At 49.2% G+C, this 19,914-nt stretch overlaps 1 protein-coding gene across 1 annotated transcript in view; it reads left to right on the forward strand.

Annotated features, from left to right (window-relative positions):
* Positions 1-1,223: 1,223 nt before the first annotated feature.
* SWT1 (SWT1 RNA endoribonuclease homolog) overlaps positions 1,224-19,914 on the forward strand; it is a 73,953-nt gene continuing 55,262 nt past the window's right edge. Inside the window, exons 1-6 of the mRNA XM_040985371.1 lie at positions 1,224-1,677; positions 5,431-5,517; positions 8,386-8,466; positions 10,491-10,549; positions 14,740-15,427; positions 18,061-18,120. Coding sequence (XP_040841305.1) covers positions 1,576-1,677; positions 5,431-5,517; positions 8,386-8,466; positions 10,491-10,549; positions 14,740-15,427; positions 18,061-18,120 — 1,077 coding nt within the window. The 5' untranslated portion in view covers positions 1,224-1,575. The remainder of the gene's footprint in view (positions 1,678-5,430; positions 5,518-8,385; positions 8,467-10,490; positions 10,550-14,739; positions 15,428-18,060; positions 18,121-19,914) is intronic.

Below are 19,914 nucleotides of genomic sequence, written 5' to 3' on the forward strand. Positions count from 1 at the left end.
CTACACTTCCCGGCGGCCCCCGCGGCCCCCGCGCGGGCTTCCGGGGCTCGGGTCGCCGCGGCGTCTCGGGACGGCCGGCGCGGCGCCTCAGGTAGAGCTCCCCGGTGGCGGGCGTCGGAGGCGGGCACGCCGGGTGACGGGTGCGGCGAGGGCGGGCCGCTGAGGGGAGCGGGGTCCGCGGGCGTCCCGGGCGCTGGACGCGGGAGCCCCGAGCCCCGACCGCGGGCGTCCGCCGCCCCGGGGGCGCCGCTCTCCCGGGCAGGGGCGGCGGGGCGGCGGGGCGGCGTGCGTGAGGGCCGAGCCCCTGGAGCCCGGCTCCGCGCGGTCCTCCGGGTGGTGTTTTCGTTTGGTCCCGCGCGGGAGCCGGGCAGCCCGGAGCCCCGCCAGGGTCTCCCCTCCTCGGCTTCCTAGCGTCGGAGTTGTTCCCGTTGCGAGTCCGGTGTGGCGGAGGTGAGAGAAGCCCGGGTCTGTGGCCTGTGCTGCCTGCGACGCGGCCGGAGAGAGGCGAGGCGAGTCCGTTGGAATCCCAGGTTCAAGACTCGCTTTTGCAGTTTTCCCTTTTCCAAGAAAGCTGAAAATGCGCTCCTCTTGGAAGCACTGGAGCGTGGGAAGGTTGGGGTGAGAGGGTCCGACGCTGGGAGGCAGGCAGCGGGGAACCCCAAATTGGAGCTGCGCTGGGGAAGGAGGAGGCTGCGTGAGGTCTCCCGGCGCTGGTGCGGGTTGGGGCGCCTAGGCGGGAGCCTCCCTGCCCGCACCTGCCCTCGGCCGGCCGCTGTGCAGGGGACGGGAGCCCCAAAGCCAGGGTCAAGGCTGGGGGGCCTCCCTGCCCGCACCTGCCCTCGGCCGGCCGCTGTGCATGGGACGGGAGCCCCAAAACCAGGGTCAAGGCTGGGGGCCTCCCTGCCCGCTCCTGCCCTCGGCCGGCCGCTGTGCATGGGACGGGAGCCCCAAAACCAGGGTCAAGGCTGGGGGCCTCCCTGCCCGCTCCTGCCCTCGGCCGGCCGCTGTGCATGGGACGGGAGCCCCAAAACCAGGGTCAAGGCTGGGGGCCTCCCTGCCCGCTCCTGCCCTCGGCCGGCCGCTGTGCATGGGACGGGAGCCCCAAAACCAGGGTCAAGGCTGGGGGCCTCCCTGCCCGCTCCTGCCCTCGGCCGGCCGCTGTGCAGGGGACGGGAGCCCCAAAACCAGGCTCAAGGCTGGGGGCCTCCCTGCCCGCTCCTGCCCTCGGCCGGCCGCTGTGCAGGGGACGGGAGCCCCAAAGCCGGAGTGCAGGCTGGCCACGCAGGAAATCCCTCTCACGGGCTTTATTCTGATTTCTGCGAGATCCATATAGGCTTCAAAACTAAGCTGAGTGTAAAACATTTGTCTTTGTTAGTATAAGGGCTTTTTCTTGGGCAGCTTGAATCTTTTTTTCAGTGTCCTGTGGGTAAGATAATGCTGTTTTACACGCAACAACAGCGTCAGACCAGCGTGGATCAGGGTTACGCTGTGATAGGTGACATGAACTAATTCTTTGCTCTAAATAGTGCCTTTCTTGGAAGTTCTTATTTTGTGTGTGTCTTTCCCACCCATGCAATGGAATGCTTAGGTCAGGAAAGGAACAGGGTCACTCCTGTAATGTGGAAGTGTAACTGTGAGTTTGGCTGTTGCTATGAACTGACAAGCCAGGCTTTCCGGGTAAGTTAGGGTCTGTGCTCAGGTTCTTAGAAGTGCAGGTTGGATGTTCATTTCCTAGTTTTTATTAGTAGTTTTTTGTTAGCTGTTAGCATCTCTCTGCGTCTCCCTGTCCTCTCGCCCTCTACCCAATACTAGCGTATTGTTTTTCTTCATGCTCATGAAAGCATTCTAAAAGTGTGATGTAGTACAATTGGTCATTCTTTTATGGAACTTTACCTACTCTGATTAGGATAGGAATCGCCTGGTTTCTCGTTGCTGTTCAGTCTTCATCTCGGTCCCTACTGGCCACAGAAGCCAGTGGGCTCTCTTAGATCCCCTGACCGTGATTCTGCTGAGCAGACCTGGTGTGGATTTCTGCTGCCCGGGTGCCAGCACAGGGTGCTGCAGGTACATGACCCAGAGTCCTTGTGATTGCACTGTCGCTTTGTGCCTTACTGCTGTTTTTCCCTTGTGTCGGCTAGCAGTATTGACGTGGTCCAGAGCAGGACTGGGAAAGCGACACTGGGGAGTGGGCGGAGCAACTTCAGTGGGTGAGAGATGGAAATGTCTTAGAGGGCAAGAGTGAATATTCTGGAAAATTTCCTCAGCAGGCAGTGAAAAGCTGTCAGGGCATGCTCGCCACGTGCCGGTGGCTTTCCCGGTTGCCTGCAGTGGCCCGGCAGAGGCAGAAGCCGCACATCTGCCACGCCGGGTGAGCCTTCACTGCGGCTTCTGAGCAGGGCAGCTGGGTGTGTAAGTGGGCACTCAGAAATGGGGTGTGCACGTCCTCACAGCCTTGCAGCTGCTAACTGGAGAGCCCAGCCCTCACAGAGAGCCACGTGCCTGCTGCATTTTTGTGGTCGCTGTATTCTTCCAGAAGCTCAAGGTCTGGGAGACAGAGCTGTGCAAGCACGTTATTTGTTGAGGCTCGCTTCTTGTTCAGGTGAGTCCAGCGGTCCTCCGGATGATGGATTCTCTGTGTGATGGATAGTGAGACTAGGGCTCTAAGAATGTGTGCGTCTTACTGGCCACCTTAATAGAGGCTGTATGAGGACAAGCAAGCCCTTCTGACTGACCGGGCTGGAGGTATACAGGTGGAGCCAAAGAACGCAGTGTTCCAGTGTGGATCTGGTGCTTAGAGAAGGCAGGCCTCAAGGCATGGTTGCGAGTCCTTCCTAAAAAGGCGATTTTAAAAAGTGGCAAAGCTGTAATAAAGGAGACTGTGAGTGAAGGGGAATGGACCACTGGCAGGATGTGGCATCTTAGCTCTGGGCCTTGAACCACCAAAATAAAAATAATATCTAGTATTTTACCACAAATGCCCAGTGGGTTCTTTCCTCAGCGTATCATAGAGATAAAAAGCCAGGAATCTGTCGCAGACAGAAAGGATTATTTGGGAAGGGGAAAGCACCTCCTGAGAGAAAGCCAGGAGGCAGGGTGCTTCTGGAAATAGGGCAGACATCAAGCGTCTGAAGAAGGGTTTTGGGGTTTTAAGCCCTGACCCCTCCTTGTTGGGCGGGAACCTACAGGTAACACGTTCCCCTAGGATCTCTTGGGCAGTTAGGAAATGGGTGTGGCCAAGACCTCAGTCTGGATGTCTCAGACCCCCTGTTGAAATCCCACGTCCCACTTCTGTAGGGGTAAAGTGGGAGCACGTCTTCTGGCTGCTTCCTGCGGAAATGGGCTGTTTGAATAAAGGCCTCCGGAGGTGTGGGATTAGATCCCTGAGGAGGATCTGTATTTACTTACAAATTACCTACTTCCCAGTTGTCCGAACTAAGGTTTTTTTCTATTCTGCCGCTCTTAAAGTGACCCAGGAGATGAACATAGGACATTTCCTACCCACCTTTGCCAACATCTACAATAATGGTCCAATTCTGAAATAGTACGGTAATTAAGACTTCCTGTGGAAGGTCAAGTTTCGCCATTAGCAGGGGAGTATTTGGGCCAGGCCTTCATGCAGAAAAAGATTAAGTCCTTTTTGTTCATGATCTGGGAGCCAAATAAATCTCAATTTTTAAGGAAACAACCAAGAGGAGTCCGGGAATCCACTCGTGAATTCTGAGATCCCATCTGAGCAACAAAAAGACAATGAACAGGCTAGAGAGACTTGCCCCCTTCTCCCTGGTCTAGCCGGTGCCTGAGGTGTATGTCAGAGATGGGGCAAGTCCAGTCTGACCCTGTGTGCAGCTATTACAGGAGTGTCTCAGGACTGCCACGATTACTCCTGCTCACCGGCCCTGCCCCGGTCTTATAAACCCCTCGGAGGCTCCAGGACCCTCGGTAACCCTTTCCCTGAAAAGTTAAAGTAGCCCCCGGAGCTAAGGAAGAGGACTGCTACTGCTTGCTGCTTGAACTTCCTTCTCGGCCTGATCAAAATAAAAACCCACAAATGTGTGCGATCTCAATTTAGCTTAAAATTGGCAAGACATCTGGGATCAAATGGTGGGAGCATGCCTTGTAACAGGCTTGCCTCAAAATGAATCAGGAAGGGTTAAGTTTCTCAGCTAACCTAGCTGATTTGGGAGAACCGCAATGGGAACATAAACAGAAGCAAAGTCTTAAATTCCTCAAAGGGCGGACTCCAAGCATGCCCCTCCCTTTTTAAATGGCGAGTCTGGGCTTCAGAGGTGATTAGGGTTTGAAAAGATTTACCTGGCTGCAGGCCCCCTGAAGTCTTGAAAGACTCCCTGTGGCTATAGGAGCTTCCAGGCGACCATAACAGCTCTCCCAAAGGCAGATATACAGAGAGGAGTAGAGACAGAGATGAATATCTTCCATCCAATGGTTTACTCCCCAAGTGACAGCGACAGTGCTGTGGCGATGCAGAGCCAGGAGCCAGGAACTTCCTCCAGGTCTCCCACGTGGGTGCAGGGGTCACAAGGCTTTGGGCCGTCCTCGACTGCTTTCCCAGGCCAGAAGCAGGGAGCTGGATGGGAAGTGGAGCTGCTGGGATTAGAACTGGCGCCCATTTGGGATTCTGGTGCGTTGAAGGCAAGGAGTTTAGCAGCTAGGCCAGGGTGCTAGGCCCCGCTCTCCCATTCTAAGGCTGTTCAGTTTCAGAGGCAGGACACTGTGTGGGTGATAGAATGAAGGGAGACACAGTAAAGAGACTGGTGTTTTCTCAGCTCACCTCGGGACTATAGAGGGGGTCATGCAAAGGCCCACACTTTCAGGGATCAACCCAAGTCACACACTCATGGGGGTGGCCAGGAGTCTCACCCCTCCTCCACCAAGGAGAGACCAGCCTGAAACGTGGCTGGGAGCTGGGCACTAGGGTATCCCTTCAGGCCGTCGGCATTCGGAATCCACCTGGGGAGTTTCTAGTCACACACAAGAGTGGCCTCTGCCAGAGACTGTGGGTCCTCCTCCAGTTTTCCTCCAAACACCGCACCCACGACCTTGCTCGCAAAAGGAAAATGAAGGTGGTAGGAAAGAGCAAATAGGAGGTTAGGGATTAGGACCTCTGCTGGCCTAAACAGCTGCCCTTCCCTACACCATCCCCCTAATAATACGATCCCTCTGGAGGTTCGACTGTAGCTAGGCTGTGGCCTGGGGTCCTCTGTGTTTGTGCAGAGCCATGGAGTGCCAAGGGTCACTTCCACGGGCAGTCCCACTAGAGGGAAGGCACTGACCTTGTGAAGCCTTCTCTCGGTTGAGTCAGGCCACGTGGTTCCCTTTGAAGTCTTTTTTTTTGAGCTCCACATTGGACACCAGGGGAAATAATAAATTTTTTATTATGATAAAACATGTGCTGTATTTCTTATGTTTTAGCTTTTCAAGATGTCCAACAAAGAATCTTGTGGAAAAATAGAGACGTCTCAGAGAAGAAGCACTACCTCGTCACCCAACTCTGATGAAGTAAGAATGTGATGTCTGACCCTACGTTTGTTCACACTATTACAGTGAGGTGTATAAAGGACTTTTAAACGTCTTTATTTTGAGAGACAGAGATGGAGCATCCATCCTGTGGCTCACTGCCCAAATGCCTGCACGGTGCCAGCCAGCTGGGACTGGAACTGGGAGGAGGAACTCTACCCATCCCTCCCCGGGTGCCAGCCAGCTGCCGGGAACAATCCCCGAGCCCGGGGACTCAGATGTGAGGGAGGGCTGTGTTTGCCCTGTCTGTCCCAAAAGTCGGTTGTATTTCTCCTTCTTTACGTGCATTGTTTTATGTGTTCTCACAACTTTTTATTTAGAAGTAACTTTCTGAGCTGTTTCTGATTGTGATTCTGGGCCCGTCCGAGCCTCCCCTTTGTGGCAATAACTTATGTGCTGTTTTCCCCAGTTTTTCTTTTTCGATTTTTTCGGTGTTGTCCAAGATTTCTCCCGTCAGAATGGAGGCTGAGGGTGGGGAAGACGTGCTCCTCATGGGCCTTGCTCCTTTGCGCTCAGTACACTGAGCCGGGGTTGGGTACATGAAATGCAGCATATTTATTAACTGTCTCCAGGGAGCACAAGTGCAGTGTGTTTGATGGTACCAAGAACAAACAAAAGCGTAATCTATGACTTGTCACTGGAGTGTTGGTGAGGTGTTGCTATCCAAGATGAAAGGTGAATTGGCAAATATTTGTGGTATTAGGTTAGTTTGCAAGACTTTATCATGACCTGGATCAATCATTCCGCTTCTTGTTGCCTGTCCCTTGGGTATTTAACTGCTGTTCTGATTACTAATCTGATCTTCAAGGATAGGTGAAGGTTAGGAGGACTGGACCCCTGGCAGGTGGCCATACAGCACCCTGATATTTTTGGTTGATATTCCTGTTCTCTTGGGGAGGGTGTGGTCCCTGACCAGGCCCCAGACCACCAATGGGTGAGGCAGTGGTGGGCTTTGGCGGCAGAGCTACCAAGTACAAACTGGTGAGGGATGTCCATTTATTGTGAACAAATTACAAGTTTTGTATAAGTAGGAAAGGGCAGGCAGAAGGATGTCCCATTGACACTCTAACTGGCCAGTAGGCCTGTCTGTTTGGACCTTCCAATCAAGTTATAGGGCACGTTAGCACAGGGCTGGAAGCTGTGCCTCAGGCCATGGGCAGGTAAGCCATGACTCCTGTGGGCACAAAAGCTGGGCTGAAAGCTATGCCTCCGGCCATATTCATTACGTGTGGCTGGTAAACAGGATGAGGGTCCTGTTTGACTTCTTAGAGTTGTTTATCAGGGAAGTCCTAGCACAGCTCTGCCAAGGACTGAGAAGAAAGGCTGGGGTGCAGCCCACTGCTCACTGCATGCCTAGTTAACAGGCAGGTTGAGTTCTAAGCCTTTGTCAGCAGGTTCCCCTGGGACATGGTGTGTCGCGTGCCTGTGTTGTGCCGTGTGCCAGTGGCCTCCCACATGGGCTAAGCAAGCAGAGATCCAGGGGTGATCTCCCACGCTGTTCCATTTGCCATTCATAGTTGACATGCAATTCCCCCCCAATTGTTTATTAACCTCGTTCCTGCTGGACTGTTTGCTGTCCTCTCTCCCAGGACAACAATGGCCTCAATCTGCTGGGTCCACTTGATGTAGCAACAGTGTTTGACCAAGCCACTTGTGGAGTGAACCAGCAACACGAGATCTTTCTGTCTTTATATGAGATCTGCCTTAATTAATGAATTAATTAATATTGGAAAGACAGATCCAAAGCCAGGAGCTTCTTCAGGGCCTCCCATGTAGATGCAAGGTCCCAAGGCTTTGGGCCACGCTCAGCTGCTTCCCCAGGCCACAGGCAGGGAGCTAGAAGGGAAGTGGAACAGCCAGGACACAATTCAACGCCCATTCAGGATCCTGGGAGTTCAAGGCAAGGATTTAGCCGCTAGGCCATTTTTGTTTGTTTTTTAAAGTCAGCTCTTGCCACTCCTCCATTCCATACTTTCTGGTGTTTTCCTTGTCATCCGGAGGAACATGGAAGTCCTTGCTGGGACTGCCCAAACTTCCTTCCTTCCATGCCTTACTACCCATCCCTCTGCTGGTTGGTCTGACTCTCCAGGTCTTCCTTGCTGCTCTCTGCATTAAGCTGGACATGTACCTTCTTGTTACACTTGCTGGGCTCTCTTTGAATAGAAAATTCTCCCTAGATGTTCACATGGTTTATTTGTTTTTGAGCTGTCCATTCAAATGTCAACTCATAAGTGGAATGTCCTTTGAGAATTCTGTTTAACATTGCAAATCCTGCACCCTGCTCCCAGCCTTTCCTATCCTCTTTGCTGTATTTTTTTTCCCCCATAGCATCAAAGGCCACATTGAGTATTTTACTTGTTTACTTGTAAATTCCTGTGCTTGGTTTCAATTTCCACGTAGGCAGCAACATTTGTTTTCCAGTAATGTCAGCTTGCTGCCTAGAACTACTTTGATATATGGTAGGTACTTAGAAACCAGTTTGTCCTAGGTCTATGGGTTCAGGATCTGCAGGGAGATGACTAGATGTGCTACAGATCACTCTGTAGGAGACTGTCCGACCATGGTGACAGTGCTGCCCTGTGCCCTGGCCGGAGCTGGTGACAGTGCTGCCCTGTGCCCTGGCCGGAGCTGGTGACGGTGCCACCCCGTGCCCTGGCCGGAGCTGGTGACCACCTCCTGCCACGGCCTTGGCATGCATCTCTCCCTTGAGTGTTTAGCGGACTCTTTTCCTCCTACCAAAGTGTATTCCCCTGCAGGGGTCGTTACTAGATTGAATTGTTGATTTATAATGTCAGTGACTAGATAATATTTTGATATATTTTGATTCATGCTGTGCTCTTCTACTCTCAGGACGAGAAGGCGGAACACCCTCGTGAATGCACCGGCTCAGTGTGCTCTGTCCGACCACTGCCGTCAGGAGGGACGCCAGGAGTGAGTGTTCAGATACTGAAACTAGGCACAACTCGGTGTTGTTGCATAGTTAGGATCTTTATGACAAAATTTTTTCCAGCTACTTTTCTACTTTTTGTATTGTTTAAGATTTTTATTTATTTACATGTAAATGTTGTAGTGAGAGAGAGCGAGCGAGCCATCCATTGGTTCAATCCCCAAATGGCCGGACCAAAGCTAGAAGTTGCATTTGTGCATCCCATGCGGAACACAAGGGCGCAAGCGCTTGGACCACCTTCCGTTGCCTTTTGCAGGCCGACAGCACAGCGCTGGCGTCGAAAGGGAAGAACTGGGACATGAATTGGTACCTGTTTGTGATGCAGGAATTGCAGGTGGCAGCTTAACCTACTGTGCCACAGTGCCAGCACCCTATAGTTACTTTTGATGGCCAACAGAAGTAAAACCAATGTTGGCCCTTTTTTCCCTTGTTTTCACCAAGAAGTGCTTTCATTTCTTATGCTGACAGACACTGTCTTATGGGCTTATACAATACAGATATAAATCAAAACCATTTGTAAGTGTTTGTATATGTCCTTGTTTGCAGTCTTCTTTTGAGATAGTCAGGGCAGATCTTTTATTTGCATTTTCATATTCATACATTGAGGTCCAGAAGTGAAATGACTTGCCCAAAGACACCAAAACGTTATATAACAATAGAGCCAGGTCCAGAGTACTTTCCATGCCTACCCAAGGAATTGGAAACAGTGGTAGAATATTAAACCGGTTCAAGTAGTTGTCCAGTGGTTAATGAAGTATTTATCACCTTCAACTTGAACTTCAGTATATACCCAGGGTAGTTACGTAGTTGTGAATGTGAGATCGAGAATTGAAGATTCCAGGGAAATGGAATTGTGTGTGTGTGTTTAAAATTTATTTGTTTTTATTGGAAAGTCAGATTTATGGAGAGAAGGAAGGACAGAAACATCTTCCATCTGCTGGTTCACTCCCCAGTGGCCAGAGCTAAACTGATCCGAGGCCAGGAGCCAGGAACCTGGAACCTCTTCCAGGTCTCATGTGGATTCAGGGTCCCAAGGCTTTGGGCCATCATTGACTGCTTTCCCAGGTCACAAGCAGGGAGCTGGTTGGGAAGTGGAGTAGCTGGCACACGAACTGGTGCCCATATGGGATTCCAGCACCTGCAAAGCCAGGACTTTAGTCACTAGGCTAGTGCACTGAGCCCTGTGTATGTATTTTTAACATTTATATTATGTATTTGAAAGAGTGAGAAGGAGATCTTGCATCTGCTGGTTCACGCTCCAAAGGCCACGATGGCAGGGAATGTGCTCAGCTGAAGCCAGGCAGCATCTCCCACGTGGGTGCAGGGCCAGGCACTGGAGCCGTCTGCTGCTTTCCCAGGTGTCTGAGCACGAGCTGGGTGGGAAGAAGCACAGCCAGGACAGTGGCATTCATGTGGGGTGCCATCACCACAGGGTGCAGTTTAAAGTGCTGGCCCACACACAGCAGAAACACAGCCCTCGAGCACAGCGTTATGTAAGCGATGATACTTTACAGATATTACTGTACAGTGATGCTAACATGCTAGATCAAAGCCATGGCATGTCAACATAACCTCTAGTATTGCTTTGTATGTTTCACGTGTGTTGCTGATCTTTCCGTCTTTGGCCTCTGTCTCGTTGATCCTCTTGCGTAGACGCCCTCCTGCGTGACTGTTCTGCTTTGCCAGTTACAGCCACATTCGATCCGTGAGTGCTTCTCCAGAGCACACAGAGACAGGCTGCAGGAGTAGTGTGGGCTGAGTGCAGGGCTCTGTTACAGGCAGGGGGCACCCAGTGCTCTTCTGGGCTTGGGGCGCTAGTGAGAGGGGAGACATTAGCTCAGTGTTCCCCAAGATCGTGGGAAACATTAAGTAAGCATTCTGTTGGAATATTCACTAACATGCGGCTGTGGGAAACGACACGACTGCTCCGTCCCCTTTCCCATAATTAGAGCATGAGTGCATGATTTTTATTTTCTAATTGATACACTTTTTTTTTGTTATATTTCAGAAATCAGATGATCGAGACATTTTGTGCTGTAATACAAAAAGAAGACAAAGCTTAAAAAGGTATATTCCCCCTTTTTCTTGACATTTGGTATTTTGGGCTTAGAACTGTGAGACCAAATGACAAGATTTTAAAAATCTTGTTTGGTACTGTTTTGTGTGTGCAGTATGATTACTGGATTGTCTTACTGTTTACTATAAATTTAAGTAAAAGTTGATTGCAATAAAAATCTATAAAGATTATTTTGTACATGTTGAAATGTAGATTGCTGTCTGAGGTGATCTGATTTGGACACGTGGTGGTGAGGTGCGTACCTTCGTGACATTTGGGTGTTTATGGAAGTTCTGAATGAGTTGTTTTTCCATGTTTGACAGATGCTGAAGTGTAGGTTTCTCTGAAAATAGGAGAAGAAAAAGCAGCATTAAATGTATAGAAATTGTCCAGACAATCCAAGTGCCTTCTGAAAACAAAAAGTGAACAGAAAAATCCAGCTGTCTTTGACTTGTGCTGTTTTTGTTAAGTTTTTTTATATTTTTTAACTTAAAAATTTTAATACACAAATTTTATTTTTTATGATGTTAAGATAGTTGATTGGGGAAGGGTCAAGGATTAGAGGAAAGTGGGTGAGACCATAGTTCCACATTTTCTTTTTCTTCTTCCTGTGTCTGGCAGAAGGGTGTGATGGAGGAGGAGCCACACCCAGCATCCCAACCATGGGGTTTGGGGACAGTCACCCAGTATGTTCTCAGGGTTTCTGATATGGAGCATGCTCTGAGGATTCTGTTCAAGTGGTTTCAGTAGTTCTGAAGTACTATTGATCTCTGCTCCAAGGATGAGGAAATCCCTTCAAGGTCCATCGGCTGTCATAGTCCACCTTGGAGTCTCCATTTGCCCAGATATTTGCTGTCAATACTTGGCTAGGGCGGTTGACCAGTTTGTTCTGCCCTGCTTCCTCTGCACTAGTGCCAGATGTTCTCTGCAGGCCCCAGTGGACTGCTATATTCTCCATGTACATCTGGGCATGCCATCCACTGCTTCTTCTAAACCACCGAGGAGGCCCAGTTCTGATACATGTGCTCCACGGTCAGACCACAGACCCTGCAGTTCTCCCCATTGGAGTTCTGGGTCCAGCGGTTCAGTTGAGGGTGATTTCCCAAAGAAACTTGATCTGAAGTGATCCCGGGCCTGACTCATCTGTGCTTGCCAGGATGGGGTCTCGCTGCCTCTGTCATCCACAGCAGCCCACACACACTGGTAATTGTATTTGCTAGGTCAGCTCTGTCTTCGGCACACAATTTCTTACATAAACCAGTGGGTGCTGTGGCCCAGCCTGACCCTGCCCTCAAGTATCCCAGCAGGAACTGCCCCAAGCAGGCCCGGTCTCAGCCCTGCTTCTTATGCTTGCCAGCATGTGCAGCAGACTGCTGTATTCTGTCCCACTTCTCATTTGGCTCTCGTACATGTCATTGGGCATCCAAGAATAGCTCAACACAAGAAACCCCACTGTTCAACCCACACTCCTCCCGACAGGTGCCCCCACCTATCTAGCCAGCTCTCCGTGTCCCCAGCCCTGGTTTCCGTGCTCACCTGTGGGAGCTGCAGCTCATCAGAGAAGGGTGCACAGTTTCCCTGCTGGGCCCATTCCGACTCCCAGTCCCAGATCTTGCACTCTGAGGTGGTTCTGCAAGCTAGCTTGATAGGATTTGCCCCAGTCCCTGCATGTGCCAGCTGATGCTGTGGCAAAGCCCAACCAACCTGCACTTATTCTGACTTGGGTTTTTCTGTTGAATTTTTTCTTTCAAGGATACTTTCAGTCATTTCTTAATGGCAGATTGCTTTTGTAGGATTACCTGGTGAAGTTCATTCTGTCACAAATCGCATGTTGTGTTGATTGTTACCATATAAAGTGTCACCTGTCGCCCTGTACCCATGTGATCCCTGCTCTTTCCCCATTTTGGGGGATGCTACAACAAGCTGATGTGAACCCCAACTCCTGTACCTTCTGCAGTACTCATAGCTACAGGGTAGGTGGCCTCAGTAAGAGGTGTAGAGGCCCCGGGCGCCGTGCGGGACGTGGCCTTGGCTTCTGCTCAGTTGCTGCTGAGCTCACTCTTGCCCCGTCTCTGCCTGCAGGCTCACAGGAGAGTCTGGCTTTGTCATGGACATGCTCTTTGCACTTTTTAGGTTCTGAAATACTGTTTGATGTTTCAATAACTTGTCTATTGGCAATGTTTTAGCCGGTACAGACTTAGTGCTCCCCTTAGAGTTGTCCATGTTCCTGGAAAATGTGAATCATGAAAAAACTATGGATTGATTTCTCTGTATTTGAAAGACAGAAATGGAAATTAATCTGCTGGTTCATTCCCAGAATGGCCACACCAGCTGGGGTAAGCCAGGTAAAGCTAGGAGACAGGAAGTCAGTGCAGATCTCCCATGTCGGGGCACTCGCTGGGGGACCCAAGGACTTGAGCCGTTGTCACGTGCTGCCTTCCAGGGTGTCCCTTAGCAGAAGCCATGTCAGGAGTTGAACAAAGGCCCTCATGTGGGACACCTGTGCTCTAGGCAGTGTGAAGCTACTCATGACCCATGGGCAGTTGTTTGCCTTTAATGCAAAAAGTATAACAAAGAAGTTAGGCCACACGAAGACGCAGGTGAAATTGTTAGAATTTGCTAAGTTATGACTTGTTAGATCTTAGTTCTTAGAGAAGTCACTTGTTTGCGGTTCTCCTGGTGCAAGGACTCTGCTGTGTGTTACTGACCGTGCGGTGCTGAGTGCAACAGCAAGCACTGGGGATGCATGGACATTGATCGGTATCAACCAATGGATTCCCCCTTTTGACTACAAAGTAGTGTTTCCTTTTCTTGAGCAGCAAAATATTCCTGCCTCTAGCTGGTGTTGCTTCTGTCATGGTGTTGCATTTCTTCCTGACCTTCTTATTCTTTTCTAAATTATTGAGAATAGACATGTACATGTATGTATTTCACTTGCGTTTTCCTTAATAATATGTCAACATGTTTTGAAGTCATTGGTGATTTCATAAATGTCTTTTGAAGTGAGCGAGATTCCATTTTATGAACATGTGACCTTATTTTTAGTTGTATACAAAATTTTAGCATTTTTTTTTTTTGATTTTTGCCTATTAGAGCTAATTTTGAATTGAATATCTTTATATACTCATTTCTGATGTTTGCACCTTTGAATAGACTTCTGAGAGGACAATGATGAGAAATTAAGAGCATGTGTACCTCAAGAACCCTTGGTTTGTGTTCAACCCTTTCAGGGCTGTCAGGTCAGCTAGCGTTTCCAACACAGCTGGGAGGAGTGTGTTTGACCAGTCCATGCCAATTTGTGTTCGGTAAAATCTCTACTCATTTGGTAGAAGAAACGATACACTGTTGCCTGCTATCACTTGGGAAGTCAAACTTTTAGAAAAAACTGTTTATTAACCACCCTCGTGTTAATTTTTATGTCCAGTGACAGGGTCTTGGTACGTTTTGGTAGACTTTTTATTTACTAAGGCTGTTATCTATCACATATCTAGCAAATACCATTTCTCAATTCTTATGGGTTTTCTTCTCTCTCTCTCTCTCAGTTTGAAAGACAAGGACCAGCACTGTGGCATAGTGCATTAAGTTGCTACCTGTAGGGTTGGCACTTATGGATGCAGGGGCCAAGCTAATGAGCCATATTCCACTGCCTTCCCAGTGCGCATTATCAGGGAGCTAGCTGGAAGGGAAGTAGAGCGGCCAGGATTGGAACTGGCATCCCTATGTGATAACGATGTTGCAGGCAATGACATTACCTGCTGTGCCACAGCATCAACCTCCAGTTCCTTGGGTCCAAAAAAAAATCTGCTAAAGTTTTAAATAGTCACATGCTATTGGTGTTTTCCTTTATTTCCCCCACTGTTGTCACCTTTAGAAGTCAAGTAAAATTTCTTTCCCTTATTTGCTACCCCAGGTTTTAATAAAAAGTATAGCAATTATGGTAATGATTATTTTCATCATAAATGTTTAATCCACTTGGGATTTGTTATCTGCTGTTACATGAAGTTATAAATCTATCCTTCTTTGCAAAATAGCAAATCTGTGTTTGAAGCAGTCTGTCCAGCAGTCCTTTCAACTTCTTCCCTAATGTGACTTGCTTACTTTTTGCTAGTTTCCGCATCGGTCCAGTGCTCCCCTCCCTGCTGCAGTGACACAGTGCAGCGTCGTGTCTAACTTTAACCTGGGTCTCTGTTCTGCTTTGCAGATCGAGTGTAGATATTGACATTCCCAGAAAGAGACTGAAAATCAGTTCCTCACCTCAAGGACCAGACAGAATCCAAGAAGCTCCACACTCAAATCGGATGATTTCACAGAGTCCTTCCGCAGATGGAACTAAAACAGATAGAATTCACTGCACAGATTTTAGAGATACCAAATCAACAAATGTTAGGGGTAACCCTGATCGTAGCAATCCTAAGATTGCCAGAGAAGTGCGCCCCAAGTCTGCAGGCCAGGCAGGTGAGAAAAGCTGGCATGCTGTAGCTGCTGAGCGGGAGAAGGTACGGAAGCGCAAGAGAAAAAGGAACGGGAAATTTAAAGACAGTTCGGGAAAATGTGAGCAATTTCCATTTTCTCAGGATTCTCACTCCAACAAGATAATGAAGGAGACCCTCGAGTCTAGAAGGAAGATCAGTTTCAAAATTCCAGTAAGATCTTGTGTCCTCCAGAAGCGTGTAGAAGAAAACGTCTTCAGTTTAGATTCTGAGAAATCCGAGACTAAGGAAGAAAAAGACTTCCTGGACTGCTCCCGTGTCTCGCTAGGTTATATCGGGCGAAAACCAGAACATTTATTTTCAGATTCCACATATAAACAGACTGTTGAGTGGGAAGGAACATTTCGTCATGAGCCCCAGCAAAGGGATGATTCCAGTTCTGGAGGGAGTGTGAGCGAGGTAAGGAGTGTACACCGACGTGTACAAGCTTGAGCAGAGCCTTTACAGGTCAGCTTCCAGGCTCTCCACATGCCAACAGTGCCATCACCGCAGAGGGCAGGGGCCTTTACAGGTCAGCTTCCAGGCTCTCCACATGCCAACAGTGCCATCACCGCAGAGGGCTTGGGACGTGTTGTTTCTTTATTTTGCTCTCGTTCTTCCTTCTTTGGGAAGATGTGCTGATGAGTCTCAAGGGGCCCTGTGGAGGGAAGTGTGTAAGGTTCAAGGTGTGTAGTGGAAATTGCTTCTCATGTAGAAAGCATCCTTGAAGTAAAAAGCCTCCCCTTTTCTTGTTGTGTTGTCACCACCCGCTGGAGTGGCCTGCGTGCGCCAGGTTCAGTGGCACTTGCTGCCCGTCCCCCAGCATGTGTGTCCAACAGGCAGCTTGACGTCTGGGCCATACTTTGTCCCCTTGGCTCACTGCAGCATTGGCACCCAAAACCTGAAGAGGCCTGGGGCATGTCAGCTTATCAGGGAGGCGTTTCTATGTGTGTGTCATCAGGGAGGTGTGTGTGTGGATGTCAGGGAGGTGTGTGTGTGTAGATGTGTATGTGTTGATGCTTTTGAATCTTACAGGAAGATCTATGGGGAGAAGAGAGACAGATTTGCTCCCGAAATGGCTGCAACAACCAGAGCTGAGCTGGTTCGAAGCCAACAGCCTGGAACTTCTGGGTCTCACACATGGCTGCAAGGGCCAAGGGGCTTTGGCCATCTTCCACTGCTTTCCCAGGCACAGTAGCATAGAGCTGCATCAGAAATGGGCTTGAACCAGCATCAGTATTGGATAGCAGAACCACAGGCAGAGGCTTAATGTACTGTGTCACAACACTGGCTCCAGGAAATGACTTTTTTAAAGGTTTATCTATTTTTATTGGAAAGGCAGATATACAGAGAGGAGGAGGGACAGAGGAAGATCTTCCATCCACTGATTCACTCCCCAGATGGCCACAATGGCTGGAACTGAGCCAGGAGCCAGGAGCCTCTTATGGGTCTCCCATGCAGGTGCAGGTTCCCAAGGCTTTGGGCTGTCCTCTGCTGCTTTCCCAGGCCACAGGCAGGGAGTTGGATGGGAAGCAGGGCTTCTGCCACACAAACCGGCGCTAATATGGGATCCTGGCACGTGCAAGGCGAGGACTAGGTTGCCATGGCAGGCCCTGATAGAATTTGTAATCTAAAGTTGTTTAGATAGAGGGCAGCAGGTAAACGTCCTTACTCTGAGTATATTGTTGACCGTAGATAATTGTCTTAATACCATAGTTTTATTTAATTCCTCAATAGTTCCCTAAAATAGTGTATTTTCTACAAAAATATATTTTGTGTGTTTAACGATCTTGTTGGCTTACCTGTTATACTTTGCTATAGAAAATAGCAGTTTAAAGAATTATTATTTGAAAGGCGTAGTAGTAAAGAAATAGGGAATAAAGAGTTTTGTTCTACTCATTAATTTGCTACCCTAACGGCTGCAGTAACAGGTGTGTCAGTATGAAGCCTGGAGCCAGGAGCTTATACAGCATGGCTGGCAGTGGCCCAAGTACTCAGGTCAGCTGTGCTGTTGTTTTTCTGGGATTGAAGATGGGGTAGCTGACACTCAAAGCAGCACTCTGACATTGGTGCCAGCTTTACAGGCTATGGCTTGGCCCACTGTGCCACCGTGCTGGACCCTGAAAGTATTGCTTGGTTTTTATTTACTGATCCTTTGATGTAGACTCCCCTCTATTGCACATCAATGCTTTGGAGATGAATAGCTTATGAACCATTTAAAAAATTAGCATCCTGTTTAACTCTTACTATTCTGTGAGCTTGACTGGTTTAACAAACACTAATTGCAGGTACTTGTGAGTGTTGGGTACTTTCTAACGCGAGGGATGAATGAGAGGATCTTTGCCTCGGGAGTTTCCCAGACTGGTGAAGACGGGGTTGTGAGTGCCAGGAGCTCTAAGTGTTGGCTATGGCGCGAGCGTGGCACTCTGGGCAGAGTGCAGGTCACCTGGAGGACGTGCAGAGGAACCGCGGGCTCGTCCATCTGGGTGGAGGGCCGTGTGTCTGCTGGTGCAGACGGAACTGCGTGATGGGAGGGCATGCCCAATGGGTGACAGGAACGAGACCCACAGGTGCAGAAATGGCGGAGAGGAAGCCAGTGTCCTCACAGTGGATGATTGGTTACCATGGAAGGAAAGTTGTGTAGTCTGAAGGACAGCCGTTTCACCTTTCCCACAGTTCTCTGTATTTCCTAGGGTGTCCTATGACTTTTATTCTAGAATGGGAGTCCTTTTAGCAATGGTTATGAATCTAAGCCCTACAGAATTTCCAGCACATTGCACCTGTGATAGTGTGGGGCTTTTTGCAGTCTCTCATGCAGGGACGGTTTTGCAGTCGCGGGACATCTGAGGATGGCACTCTGGGCATGCTCTGAGCGGTGCCTGGGGTCAGGCTGGGCTGTGCTGCCGAGGGCTGGGGGCGGGGATCCACTGCCATGTGCAGGGTGGTCCAGTGTCACTGCCCTCTGTCCCTGAAGGTCGCCAGGGCCAAGGCTGAGAACCCGTGCTTTAAGTACGTGCTTTGTTCTTAACTAATGAAACTACTTCTCGTTTCAGAGTTTTGAAGCAGTGTGTCCGTCGGCTTCATCTGGCAGTGTTGAGGATACAGATCAAGAGGTCGCTGCTAGTTACTTACTTTGAATATTTTTAATGAGTTAAGCCAACAGCTTATGCTTTTAATAAAAATTAAGGACTGAAAACTTTGATTATATGAAATAATAGTGATGTCTGCTTAAAATATGTAGTTTGTAGGAGGTTGTCAAAACACTCTGGAGAAGTCTTTGCATTTGCTCGTTGGCCTTTTTCCTTTGTTTCTAATGATGTGTGAGGAGAGCGTGAGATCTTCTGTCCTGCATTGCGTTTAACGTTGCCACATTTTATAACTGGGCTTGGGCAGCTATGCAAATATAGTCTGACATGAAAATGTTTTATCTTGTTGGTCTAATCGAAATAAGATACAAATATTATTCGGTGAAAACATGCATGAAAGTTTTTTTTTTTTTAATTGGAAAGGCGGATATACAGAGAGGAGAGACAGAGAGGAAGATCTTCCGTCCGATGGTTCACTCCCCAAGTGAGCGCAAGGGCCGGTACTATGCCGATCCAAAGCCAGGAGCCTCTTCCGGGTCTCCCACGCGGGTGCAGGTTCCCAAAGCTTTGGGCTGTCCTCGACTGCTTTCCCAGGCCACAGGCAGGGAGCTGGAAGGGAAGCGGGGCTGCCGGGATAGAACCGGCGCCCATATGGGATCCCGGGCGTGCAAGGCGAGGACCTTAACCACTGTGCCACCGCGCCGGTGGCCTTTTTTTTTTTTTTTTTTAAAGCATGAATGTTTTATCTTGCTATTTGCTGGTTTTATTTCCCAACTATGTTCCTGGTTAATCCTCAGAACTGTTGATGGAATTTTATGTCCCCTGGTCCTAAATTGAAATGAGATTCAAGAACACTTTCCTTTTTCTTATTTTATTTATTTTTATTTGAAAGACAGTTACAGAGATAAGGAGAGACAAAGATGTGTATTCCACCTACTGGTTCACTCCCCAAGTAGTCGCAATGGTTGGAGCTGAACCGATTACAATCCAGGAGCTTCTTGCTGGTCTCCCATATGGATGCAGGGTCCCAAAGACTTTAGGTGTCTCCCGCTGCTTTTTTGAGCCACAAGCAGAGGGCTATATTGGAAGCGGGGCAGCAGTATGGCATCCATAATGGGACACTGGACACCCAAGGACAGGCTTAGCCATGCTGTGGTTCTGGTTCCCTCCCCCCTTTTTCTTGAAGATTTATTTATTTGTTTGGAAGACAGAATTATAGAGTAAGGAAGGGAGGAAGGAAGGAAGGGAGGAAGGAGAGGCAAAACCAGAGGTACCTTCCATCTGCTAGTTCACTCCCAAAAGGCTGCAGCAGGTGGAGGAGTGGCCAGGCGAAGCCAGGAGCCTGGAACTCTGCCGGTCTCCCATGTGGATGCAGGTTCCCAGGGACGGAACTGTATTGGACCTGGAGCAGCCGGGCCATGGGATGCCAGCACTGCGGGCAGCAGAAAGCCGACTGCCCAATGTCAGCCCTGTGCACTGTCGCTGCAGTCAGCTGTGTTTCTCTGTCTTGAGGGTCAGTGTCCCTTGACAGATCCCCGCCTTTGCCGTGGAGCTGGATTCTATTTGCATTTCTTCGAAGTTTATCAGGAAAGTAGTTCTCTAAGTGAAAGTGGTCTTGAAATGTAGTTTTTTATTCAAATAGTTTCAAGTGCGCTCAGCATATCTGGCTCTCAGGGACTGAAGAGAGAGTGGGAAGGAAGCCCCATGTCAATGTCTGTAGTAGTGCTGTACAGGAAGTTTCACAGACCTTCCTCTCAAAAAGCCTAAACAGAACAGAGTGTTCAGTGTTTGTTTTTGTAGGTGAACAAACAGACCAATGGC

The sequence above is a fragment of the Ochotona curzoniae genome, unplaced genomic scaffold, assembly GCF_017591425.1.
Source record: "Ochotona curzoniae isolate NIBS_2020 unplaced genomic scaffold, NIBS_Ocur_1.0 contig_430, whole genome shotgun sequence".
Taxonomy (NCBI): domain Eukaryota; kingdom Metazoa; phylum Chordata; class Mammalia; order Lagomorpha; family Ochotonidae; genus Ochotona; species Ochotona curzoniae.